Genomic DNA, 12,679 nt, shown 5'->3' with positions numbered 1-12,679 from the left:
GAATCATTTAAGCCTTCCTTGTTCTGTTTTCTCTAACGAAGAGGACCATACCATGTTCTTTCTAAATTTGCTCCAGAATTCTGTTATTTTCTTCCTCTCTTCAATGATGATTGTCTCAAGCCCTTTTTCACCACAAGTATAGGACTACAGTGACAGCCCTTTATTTCCTTTACTCTTAACTGCTTACGACACCTGTTCTAAGCAATCTCTTTTAGATATTGAGTGTCATACTGTATTGCCTTTTATCATGAGAAACAGTAGTACTACAGCTGTTTCAAAAGTTAAGGTTAATTCAGTCTAGCTGGCCTGATGATGACTTTAAGGAATGCTTCAGTATCGGAAGTATGATGATGATGTACTAATCTGGTAAATTAACTAGGAAGTAAGGCATAATGGAATACTATTTATAGCATTTAAAACACAACAAACATAACAGCATCCGGGCCTCTCATATTTAGAGTGTGTCTAGATTCCAATTCTGGTTCATGGTGCCAGAGATATTTCCCCTTTATCACCAACAAGCAGTGCTGCAGACAAAAGGTGGATGTCCTATAATTAATTCAGTTCCATTCTGACACTATTTACCTGGAGACAGCATCAGATCCCACAGGTTAAGGCTGCCCCTTACCTCTATGTCCCACTTCAGACACCAGTCTCATGTCCAAGTTGTTACCTGTGCTTCTGACAGGTAACAGCTCTAAACAGCCAGCTCTAAACTGCAGATTCTGGTGATTGTCTCCTTGGACTGAAAACACCAGTCACAAGTTCAGGTTGTTACCTATACTTCAGACCAATTGGCCATAAATCAGAGGTTCCCACCACTACCTCCTTTGGTTCAACTAATTTGCTAGAGTATCTCACAAAACTCAGAGAAACATTTCACTTCTAGGTTGCCAGTTTATTATAAAAAGGTATAACTCAGGAATAGGCAGGTGGAGGAGATGCATAGGGCAAGGTATGGGGAAAAGGGCAGGTAGCTCCCATGCTCTCTCCAGGTGCACCTCTCTAGCCAAATCTCCACGTGTTCACCAACCTGGAAGCTTTCTAAACCCTGTCCCTTTTGGTTTTTAGGGAGACTTCATTAAATATGAGATGTGAGTGATTAAATCATTGGCCATTGATGATCGATTCTCTCTCCAGCCCCTCCCCTCTCCCCAGGGGGGAGGAGGACTGAAAGTTCCAACCTTCCAATCACATGATTGGTTCTCCCTCCAACCAGCTCCCATCCATGGGTTTGCCCCAAAAGTCACCTCATTAATATAAAAAAAGACATATTTATAACTTTTAACACTTAGAAAATCCTAAGGCAAATGAATAACCAAATATATATTTCTTATAAATCATAATATCATTATAAATCATAATATCACCACAATATTCAAGACTCAAGGTTGAATGGCATATTTAATTTAGCCTGTAGAGGAGTGTTTGACCCTATTATTTACGTCCATGATAGGAAGCTAGAAGAAATTTTCAATATCTTACACCCTCACCTAGCTGGTATATATTCTAGACTCTGTAATCTAAACTTGCCACTGAGAAAAGAAAAAAAACAGAGTCCCTGGAGAACCACTGCTCGCTACCATAGACCACTGGTTCCAAGTGTTTGGCAACAGAAGTAAAACAAGCTACCCGTGAATTTAACCACAACTGTATGTTTTTGTAAAGACACTTGACATTTTTTTCCATGGTAGTATTTTCTTCCTGGTAAGGCCATTTCTGCCTTATAAACTTGTTTAAAAAATAAAAAGGAAATTGTTTCCAAATAAAAAAAATTATTGAGGAAAAGGAGAGCGGATTTATGTATGTGACTATTTTGTACTGAATAAAGTATTAGTTCAGTGATATATAGTTAATTTCAGGTCCACCTAGGTCCGAAGTTTAAATTTTGTATACTTAGGATCACAGTTTCCTGAATTAGCAGGTCGTTAGCTTTTTGCATTGCAGAAGATTTTGGTCAGCGTTTACTAATTCAAGTTCATATTATCAGGAACTTTTTACTCATTTTGTCTTATGTGCTAACTAGAAATACCCTGAAGAACATTGCCCTTTGGAAGCATTCATCAAGTTTAAAAATCTTTTTTGGAGATAAGCTGGAAAAAAAGTACATTTTTGAGAGTTTTTTTTTCTTTAATTATTCATGTGTGGTTTTGGCTTAAAACATCCTTTCTCTCTCTCTCTCTCTCTCTCTGTCTTTTAGGTCAAGATGATGTTTTTAAGTGCCTTGGGGAGAATATTCTTCAAAATGCTTTTGATGGCTATAATGCATGTATCTTTGCCTACGGACAGACTGGTAACATTAAATATGTGTTTTTTTAAGCCTTAAGGGTTATAACAGAGAATATACCAAAAAGGATACATATTGTTAGCATCTTATCAGTTATGATTGATAAGGAGCATTTTGGCTTCTGTACCTCTGTGGTCAACAGGAAAGGAAATCTACTCCAAGTGAAGGAATTACTGTATTAAGTTTCGACTTTATGGTTTGTCCAGTCGAAAACTATTCTCCATGGACAGATGCTTGTATTTTAAGAGGCAGTGTGTATGATGGTTACAAGGGCAACGACTCTGATCCGGGTTATCCCAGCCCCAGCCCTGCTCCTGCCATTGACTAGCTGTGAAACTTGCACCTCAGTTTCCTTATCTGTGAAATGTTGACAACCTTTCATACAGGGTTGTCAGAATGAGTTAACACGTTAAAACTTTTAGAGAAGACCTGGGACCTAGTTTTAGGTATCATGATACTGATAAAGTGACAGGTGACAAGAGCAGCAACTTGTATTTAAAAATGTGTTTATAAACTCATTTCTATAAAAAGGGGAGAAAATTATACTAAGGACTATGAGTGCTTGAATTTTTCTCTTTCTATTTTCTGGTGTTTCCTAAATTGCCTTTAATGAATATGTAATCTTGATACAACGGAGAAAATAACTTTATAGTAGAAAAAATTATGCTGGTTTCTACACCATTGCCAAAGTAGGTTACCTTGCTCTGGGGCCTGTAAGGAAAACATATATTTTTGGTAGTGGGGTTAGTGGTTGAGAGCAGGCACAGTAATATGACTGATCAGTGGATCTTCCCAGTTGATTTTATTTTTCATTTGTTTTAGGTAACTTTTTAAACTCTGAAGATGCTTAAAGAAGGTTTTTGTTTTCTTCCTAAAGGATATTTACTTTTGACTTTTACATGTGCAGGAGGAAAGCTTCAGTACTTAGTCTCATCATTATATTTGGATATATTTCTTATTTTATTTTGGGTATTTTCCTAAGTGCTAATAATTTATTATGAGCACTGGAAAGAGGTTTATGTATTTCAACTTCTCAAAGAGACAGTAATAACTGATTTTCTTTTTCTAGGATCTGGAAAATCTTACACTATGATGGGTACAGCTGACCAACCTGGACTAATCCCAAGACTTTGTAGTGGACTCTTTGAACGAACTCAGAAAGAGGAAAACGAAGAGCAGAGTTTTAAAGTAGAAGTGTCCTATATGGAAATTTATAATGAAAAAGTCAGAGACCTTCTTGACCCCAAAGGGTAAATAACTTTGAAGCTTTAATACTGTAATATTATGGGCCAAAACAGACTTGATAAATTGGCTTAATGAAATTTTTATATTGCATTCTGGTAGAGAGTTATTTATCTAGGTATTGTCTTTGTGATTTTATCTAGTTGTCTAGTTATTGTTGTTGTGGTTTGCTGTTAGTTTCATTGAGCGGCTTCCTGCAGCCAATTCTGGGCTTTGGAAGTTTGAGCTAGGGTAGGACAGAGAAGTGTGGGCGAGTGGCATGCATTTGGATCACACTGCCTTCTTGTATGTGTCCAGAGCCACAAACAACAAATGTGTAATGAAAATTACTGGTGTCCTTAACCAGGTAGGCTATTAGTGTTTTTTTAACCTAGAAGCTTCAGGGAGAATTCAGTTGTTTGGTGACAGACTGTGGAGTTAGAGGGAGGTATATAAGTATGGAACCAGGACTTTAGGACAGTTAATTTTAAAGATCTGGATTTTTAAAAGTCCCATTTTATGACTCAGACTTTGAAATAGAAGTGGCTCAGAAGTATTGGGAAGCCTTAAAAAATGCTGTTGTCACTCTGTAGTCATATCTGAACCTAGTGAGGAAGATGAGGTATCTGAGGAAATATGTTCATTGCACAGTGTTCTCTGAGTTCAGATTTTAAGGAAGTGCAACAATGGAGAGAAAGAAACAGATAATAACCGCAACTTGTGGCTTATTGATGTAAAAGCAGTGTTTGGAAGGTCAAAGAGCCAAATGAGCTGGGGCTTACAGAACATGGGGAGGATGATGAGGGGACATGTGCTTATGTTTGGATGAAGAAGGTGATGATGGGAAGATGGCGTTAGAGGCGGTGAGTCACTGCTGCATCAAAATGAGTGTCTTCACCCAGAGAAAGGGGAGATTCACTAGAACATGCTTGATAAATTCTGTGCCGAGGAGGAGTTTGTTCACAGTGAAGTTAGGTGAGAACCAATCAAGCACAGGGGAAAGCCCATGCCAAAGTATGTTCGGAGAAGTTCCAGGTTTGGAGAGGGACCCAGCTGTCCGGTGTGGCTGGAGGGCTGTGTGCAGGGAAGTCAGCACAGCACAGAAGGAGGCCAGGGGTAGGATGGCCGTGGTCTAAGCTCCCACATCTTGCTGAATATTGTCCCGTGTACTTTTTCTGGCTGTACCCTGAATACTTTTTCTCACACCTTCATCTTTGTGAAAACCATCGTTTTCTTAGAGATCCAGCCCACAGCTACTCAGAAATTCTTAGCTGGCTTCATTGTTGTGTTTTGTATTCCACAGTACTTGTGTGGCATAGCTTAAACTTTATCTACAGTTTTTTTCATAACCTTCCATAATTTCTTACATGTTTGTCTTGTGTGTAATTTAGTAACTAACAGCTTGGGCTTTGGATTTACCTGGTTCTGGATCTGGGTCCATTAATTGTTACCTGTTGACCAAAGTCTTATGCTTTCTAGGCCTCACTTGTACAGAGGGTATGATGATATTACAAATACCTCAGAGGGCTGTGTGAAGGTAGACCAGGATGATACACTCGAGGTCTTAGAACTTTATGGCGCATAGTAAGTGCTTGATAAGTGTTCGCTGTTGTTGTCCCCCGTGGAAGTTCTGGAGGTTTTTGTAGTGTTTCTGAACAGTTGAAGTAAATAGATTAAAAACTGTAAAAGTCTGGCTGGCGTAGCTCAGTGGAATGAGCGCGGGCTGGGAACCAAAGTGTCCCAGGTTCGATTCCCAGCCAGGGTACATTCCTGGGTTGCAGGCCAGAACCCCCAGCAACCGCACATTGATATTTCTCTCTCTCTCTCTATCTCCCTCCCTTCCCTCTCTAAAATAAATAAATAAATAAATCTTTAAAAAAAAAAACAACAAACTGTAAAAGTAATACCTTTTCAGTGAAAGACAAGATAACTTTGTTTTGTTACTCAAATACTAATTTTATTAATTCAGCATGTACTATGTGTAATAATGTAATTATGTTTTACACAGGAGATAATATGGTATACATTGTCTTTAAAATAAAGGGAAAAGGGAAAGGAAAGGGTTAGAATATATTCTAAAGTCAGGGCTAAGTTAAATAATTGTTCTATGTCTGCTTTATGCACAGTTTTATCATAATAAGCAAAGTTTTAAGTGGTTGATCCTAGGGTGATAAAAGAGTCCAAATCACTAGAAAATATTGTTACATAAAATAAGAATCAATTGTAATCCACCATCAGCAAATATTTTTACAGTATAATGGCTTTATTTTTTAAAGAGTTTTTTGAGATATAATTCCTGTCATAAATCAATCATCAGCAAATATTCCTAATATTTTTGGTTGATAGCATTAACTGTGGTATGTGCTCTAGGTTTTTGGCAGATGTCCTTTCCTGGGCTTATCAGTTATTTGTTTGCTAAGAGGCTTATTTTTTTAAAATTATGAATGAGTATTTAATTTTATTGAAAACTTTATCCTACGTTTATTGAAACGACCATGCATGGGTTTTTTTTCCTTATTAGTCTATCAACGTGGTAAAGGCCGTGGCTCTTTTTCCAGTCTTAGAAACCCTGGCAGCCCTGAGATAAGCCCTGTTTGAGGGTTCTCAGTCATCCTCAGACTCCTTGTTTGTTGTCTTTTGCTTGTCTTTGTCACAGTCGCGGTCGGCCTATGATTTTTCTTTTTTGCGCAGTTAACATTTACTGAATTTCTGCTCTCTGCACCACATTCTGTGATGTGACAATTAGATTGTTTGTGTTTATTTGCCCCTGCATTCTTTGTGGTAGTAAATAGACATCCCACAGTGTACCCTTTTGAGTGATGTGATATTTTACCACATTGTGAGTTTTCGTGACTAGTCAAGATTTAAAATTTTGGTTTAAATTCTTCTGGGATCAAGTCAGTTGGTTTCTTTATATGGGATCTTTGTTGAATTCAGTATGTATTTTATGGTGCACAGCTTAGTCCTTTAAAAAACAGGTTATTGTTTAAAAATTGTTCCTTTGTTTTGCATGAACAGAAGCCGTCAAACGTTAAAAGTCAGAGAGCACAGTGTGTTGGGACCCTATGTCGATGGACTTTCTAAACTGGCTGTCACGAGCTACAAGGTAACAGCATCCTTTATGTGAACTAACCAAATTCAGTGTGGCAATTTTTTTGTTTAATTTGTGATTATTATTATTTTGAAATTAAAAAATTACAGCAGTATCACTTAATAAATTATTTTTTACAATTTTTACTTAAAAAGCTGTGAAAGAGCATGTTCATTTGTAAGACACACCTATTCATCTGTTGTGAGACACAATTTTTTCGTGTTTTACCAACTCCAAAGTTGTGATGTACTCTACAATGGTAAATGTCAGCTTTTTGTCTTCCCTAGTAGTGCATAAAATAATGAAGCTGCTTATGATTTGGCAGATTTAATTAAATAAAATGTACTGAGTTAAGTGGGTGGAGTTCAAAGCCTGGTTCTCATCTGAGAGAATCACTTACTGGCCTTTTGTCAATTTTCTTCATTTCCAGACTTCAGGGTTGTGCTCTGCGGCAATCTTTCCAGCTTTGTGCATGGGGGAGGTGGGGTGGGGTGATGTGGTGGACATTGACTTAAAGTCAGTGCATGTTGATCTGGTGACACTTAATCCTTTTGTACAACTCCCGTATGACTCCGGATCACTTACGGAACTTCACTCACCCTCTTTGTCCTAGTTTTTAAAGTAGAAATTGTTTTGACTACCTAATGAGGTAGGTTCATTTGTTTTTTGTTCATTTATCAATTCTATCATTTAAAGTATTGTTGATATTTCATTTAGTAAATATTGAATACCTGTCATGTGCCAGTTATTGTGTTAGGTGCTGAGGATATAAAAAATGAATGAGCCCTGGCTGGCGTAGCTCAGTGGATTGAGCGTGGGCTGCGAACCAAAGTGTCGCAGGTTTGATTCCCAGTCAGGGTACATGCCTGGGTTGCAGGCCATGACCCCCAGCAACCACACATTGATGTTTCTCTCTCTCTCTCCCTCCCTTTTCTCTCTAAAAATAAATAAATAAAATCTTTTAAAAAATGACTGAGATGGTCCATTACCTCTGTAAGTTTCTGTAAGCTTCTTACAGATACTATACAGGTATTATAAAACAACATGGTTTATAGTGCTGTGACAGATGCATATTCAGGGTTCAATGTAGTTTCAAGGAGTGTACCTAACTTAAGTGGATATGTAGGTGTCCGGGGCAGGTGGTGTCTGGGAAGGCTTCCTGGAGGAGATCAGATGGGTTAATGCATGTGAAAAGTCTTTGAAACTCCAGATTATTTATATAAAGGTTAGGTATTGTTAGTACATTAGTAATGACCATTTGAGAGCATATTTGTGTGACATTGGAGAGAGATCAAGATTGTTTTGAGAGTTCAGAGATTGAAAAGTGTGAAAAGACCTTTTGTTGTTTAAAAAATTAAAAGGCTAAATACATAGTTCATGCATGAGACAACAGATTAGAGACCAGTGAATAAATGCAGACTACATAGGATAAGGCTTTCACATTGAGCCTCAGGATTGTCAGATTTAATGGTTCCAAAATGGAGTTAGGATGGATCTAGAAAATTATGATTTTTTTTTCCATTTTGGTACCTATCTATATCTCCTTTTGCAGTTAATGTTTTTAAGTTGAGGTATTTTATTTATAATACTGACTTTTTCCTTAAACATTATTCTTCTTAATTTATACAGCACCTTAGGATTTTCAAAGGTTTTTATTTATATATGTGAGCTAGGATTAAGTTTGGCTATATATAGCAAAAACAATGTAACAGGATTTAAGTTCCTTGGAATATGAATTATTATGTTTTGATCATTCTGTGTCCTCAGTGTCTTAAAATGTACCCAGCACATAGTAGGTGCTTTCAATATATATTTGAGTGAACAAATGAATGGTGAAAGGGCTGGTATGTTGATCCCAAAGATGCCATTAGGAACCTAGATTTCAGCCAGCTGTATGGTAATGCCCTCACTCTCGTAGTTTGAGGTGGCTCTGAGAGCCAGGATGCAATGGCATGCATACTCCCTTGAAAGAGAATTTCCAGTGACCTGTATTATACTTTACCTCTCATTCGCTAAAACTTACTCATATGGCCAGACTGAGCTGCAAGGGAGTCTGGGAAATGTCCCTTAGCTCTGCTGCAATATGCTCAGCTGAAGATTGGGTTCCTTTACTGGAAAGAGCAGGAGACTGGATATAAAAGAAGGCAACTAGTGAACTCTTTCACACATACCGTCTTTATTGTTGCTCAGTTAAGTCCTTGGAAGGTAGATGGTGTTAGAGCTCTGTATTGTTACTTATAAAAGTAAAATTCAGACTGATTAAGTAACTGTTTTTAGAGCATATGACATTTTAAAAAATGAAGATCATGTGATCCTTCTGTATTGCACCATGCTGTCTTCTGTTTTAGTAGTAATGGCAACAGAGTAGTACAGAAAATTAATCTCTTGAAGTTTTTATTTTTAAAAATAGTTTTGGTAAGGTATACTGCAAAGTGGTAAGGTAATGCTCTGCCTGCTTGAGGGGGTAACATATTACTTTTGCTTGTTGCTTATTCATGTAGTCTAAATTGATTTAACAGTCAACTTCTATTACTTCTGTAATTAAAAAAACTAATTTTTTTTTCAGATTTCTAGATTAGGTAGATGAGGACTGGCAGGGCATATTTGTCAATTTTGTGAGACTCAACACTTAATGTCCAAACTCTTCTCACTCCCAGTTGAAGCTGCCACTCCGCACACACAGAACGTAGTGTGTTTTGTTTGTTTTCATGGGCAGTGTGGTTGTCGTGCTCTACGGGGTTTCGTGTTCACTGAGAAACAAAGTGTAAATGCCAAATACGTCTGCCTAATAGTGCAACTTGTATTTTTGTAGTATAGCAGTTTTACTGTATATTGGCAGATAATGAAATGCGTGTCTGTGACTTGTTCTCACTCAGGATATCGAGTCTTTGATGTCTGAGGGTAACAAATCCCGCACAGTCGCCGCAACCAACATGAACGAGGAGAGCAGCAGATCCCACGCAGTCTTCAAAATCACCCTCACGCACACTTTGTACGACGTGAAGTCTGGGGTAGGTGGTCAGGTATCTGATGCATTAAAAAGAGTTTTTGAAGTAGATCATGGTTTATCTTATTCCCTTCAGGTGTTAGATGACTTAAAATCCTAACCAAACATGTATATCAGTTAGGACACAGGACAAGAAACAGAAGCCATGCTGGGTAAACAGAAAGAGCTTTAAAGGGGGGATTTGGGTGACTGCAAAGTTGTTGGAACACCTGAGGAGGAGGGGGTTCTAGACTGAATCTCCAGGAATAATTCCCAGAACAACACAGACTCAAAGGCCAGGATGCTACCTCTGAGGCCACCGCTATGCTACGAGCTGGGAGTTCCAGGCACGCCCCATAGCTGTGATCCAGGGCAACATAGGGACTTTGTGGTCAAGGAGCACCCAGTCCTGCTTCCCAGCTGAACAACCCCAAAAGAGGTGGAGGATAGCCTCTGCTTTCCTTCTCTTTTCCAAATCTTAATCAAGCATATCTGACTGACAGAACCCAAGCCACATCCTGAACGCTGGCCTGCACGGAAGTCTGAGTAATATAGTGTTAGCTCCCCACCCTCTCTAGCTGAAGGAAGGCAGAGCAGAAGTTACACAAGCAAATGGTCCAAAGTCTTTGCCACAGCATTTTTTTGAGCCATAAACTATGATGGCTAATGGTATAATCTAATGTTAATACCCTAGCTGATTCAGTGGAGGTACTTTTGAAATATTACCTTCAGTTAAGCAGCTAAGTATCAGAAGGAATAAATTACACTAGGGAAATTGTACTGTCAGATTGCTGCATTTATGGAATAAATATGGAGTATTTGGTCTTCAAACTTGTAAGAATAAACAGAACCAGTGATGTATGTGCTTCTACACATGGAAAACTCCTCTGTTCACTTGCACATTTGTTTCCCTCTTTTCATATGAACTTTTGCATATTTTGTTATGGTGTATAACCCTCAGCAAATCAGTTTCAAATACCAGAAGCTAAAATTATCACCCTGGCAAAGTGCTTTATTTTGGCAGGATTTTTATTTGCTGAAAGCATATTTTTCTTCTTTTACCATCACAGCAATATTAGTAAAACAACAAAAAGTTCTTTGTTTCCTATTTCCTTTTCAGTATAAAACAAAAAACACACTGAAGACTTTTTTCTTTAAACCAAACATACTTCTGATTTGGGAAGCTGAATATCCTTTTGTGGCAACATGTTTATTTATGGAAATAAATACAAATGTATATTTTAAAGGAAAGGTTTAAAAAATGATCCAGCCTATAGGATTTGACATCAGTTTCCCACATTTTTTGTATTGCTGAATATAAAATGTTGCATGTGTGACTTAATATAAAACATTTTTTAAATTTTAATTTTAATTACATTTTGCATTCAGTATTACTTTGTATTAGTTTCAGGTGTACAGCATACTGGCTGGACAATCATATACTTTACGAACTCTTCCCTTAGGTATTTCCAGTACCCACCTCACACCATACGTAGTTATTACAATATTAGTGACCGTGTCCCTCGTGTTGTACTTGACCCCTTCCTGACTGTTTTTCACTGCCCATCTGCACTTCTCAATTTCTTCACGTTTTTCATCCCTCTGACAACTACTGGTCTGTTTTCTATGAGTCTGTTTCTATTTTTCATTGTTAGAAAACATTTTTTATAAAGGAGAATATCAGTATATGTATGTATACATTTATATACTATCTAACTAGAGAACTATGTAAATTTAATACCTAGAATTATGAGATAAGAAAATGATTATATATGAATAATATGAAACATTTTAGAAAGTGTTTAGTTTTTGAGGGATCCTTCCATTGTATAAAAGTCAGATTAATTTTTATGTTACTAAGAATTGCAAATATTTTTTCCTTAGAATTATTGGTAAACATTTCTGAAATTTTAAGCATAGCTTCAAAATGTATTAAAATTTGTAACTTATAAATAGCATTTTTGTATACTTCCCTATGAAAATTTTATTGAGTTCCCTTCAAAATGTCTCATTTTGGGAGGCTCTGTTTTTTCTGAGACAACTTTAACTTAGTCTGGATTAGCAGAGTTTGTATGGTTTTGTGTTTACTAGATTGTACAATTTTCTTCCACTGGTTTATAGCAGCACAGACTAATTTTGAAATAACAGTAACTCTTTAGTAAAGGATTTTGATAATAAACTCATTCTGTAGAGATGGTATCACCTTTTGTACTGCTTAACTGTGTATCCGTATTTACAACTCACTTTCTAGACGTCTGGAGAGAAGGTGGGCAAGCTGAGCCTGGTGGATCTGGCCGGCAGTGAGCGAGCAACGAAAACTGGAGCTGCCGGTGACAGGCTGAAGGAGGGGAGCAACATTAACAAGTAATTTTCTCAGGAACTTACTTTTTATTGCTTTTGATTTAATAGCCAAATATGTGAATGCATGCAGTTATTAAAAGAATAAGATTCTGGGCCCATTAAGGCTATAATGAATAATAGTTTCAGATTTCTGCAGATGTATATTTTTGTATAAGCTGGACCTGTTTTATGTTTTGGCCGGATCTTTGATGGGCTGAGGAGCACAGTCTCAGTCCAGAAGTTTCTCAAGAGCAGCCTTCTTGAAATTTGGGGCCTGGCAGTTCTTTGTTCCTGATTCCTGTGTATTCTAGGGTGTTTAGTGGCACCGCTGGCCACTAGGTGGTGGTAGTCTCTGCCACCCCCTCCCCTCACCCTCAGTGGTGGCACCCAAGTTTCCTCCAGGCATTGCCAGCTCTGCTCCCTGAGGGGGCCCAGTCACCTTCAGTTGAGGACTGCTGGTCTGAGCTATGGAAAGGAACAAAGATAATTAGTCTGTCCACCTTGACCTGTGTTCACTGTCTGAACAAACCGCAGCATGTGTTCTGGCCATGTCTGGCTTTCCCACTTATGGCTGCTGTGCTGCTTATTTATTCCAAGAGGTTAGGGCTTTATGAAGCAATGTTTTGTTCACTGGTTCTTTCATATGGTTGAATTTTATACCCCAGGCTACATCGTTAGCTCCTGTGGGCAGGGTTCTTTTCTGTCTTTGTGGCTCCCCGAAGGACACACAGTGAGATAAGGAGTCACCAGTAAC

The 12,679-nt window shown here is 37.9% G+C and overlaps 1 protein-coding gene across 3 annotated transcripts in view; it reads left to right on the top strand.

The window, feature by feature from the left end:
- Nucleotides 1-12,679, top strand: part of KIF13B (kinesin family member 13B) — a 165,676-nt gene that overhangs the window by 58,355 nt on the left and 94,642 nt on the right. For all 3 annotated transcript variants that reach the window (XM_045831811.1, XM_045831810.1, XM_045831812.1), the window contains exons 5-9: nt 2,201-2,293; nt 3,357-3,537; nt 6,527-6,614; nt 9,476-9,610; nt 11,837-11,949. In XM_045831811.1, the coding sequence (XP_045687767.1) occupies nt 2,201-2,293; nt 3,357-3,537; nt 6,527-6,614; nt 9,476-9,610; nt 11,837-11,949 (610 nt within the window). The remainder of the gene's footprint in view (nt 1-2,200; nt 2,294-3,356; nt 3,538-6,526; nt 6,615-9,475; nt 9,611-11,836; nt 11,950-12,679) is intronic.

The sequence above is a fragment of the Phyllostomus hastatus genome, unplaced genomic scaffold (genome assembly GCF_019186645.2).
Source record: "Phyllostomus hastatus isolate PE091 unplaced genomic scaffold, TTU_PhHast_1.1 phas_contig_159, whole genome shotgun sequence".
Classification (NCBI taxonomy): Eukaryota; Metazoa; Chordata; class Mammalia; order Chiroptera; family Phyllostomidae; genus Phyllostomus; species Phyllostomus hastatus.
This window is presented reverse-complemented; position numbering and strand designations above follow the sequence as displayed.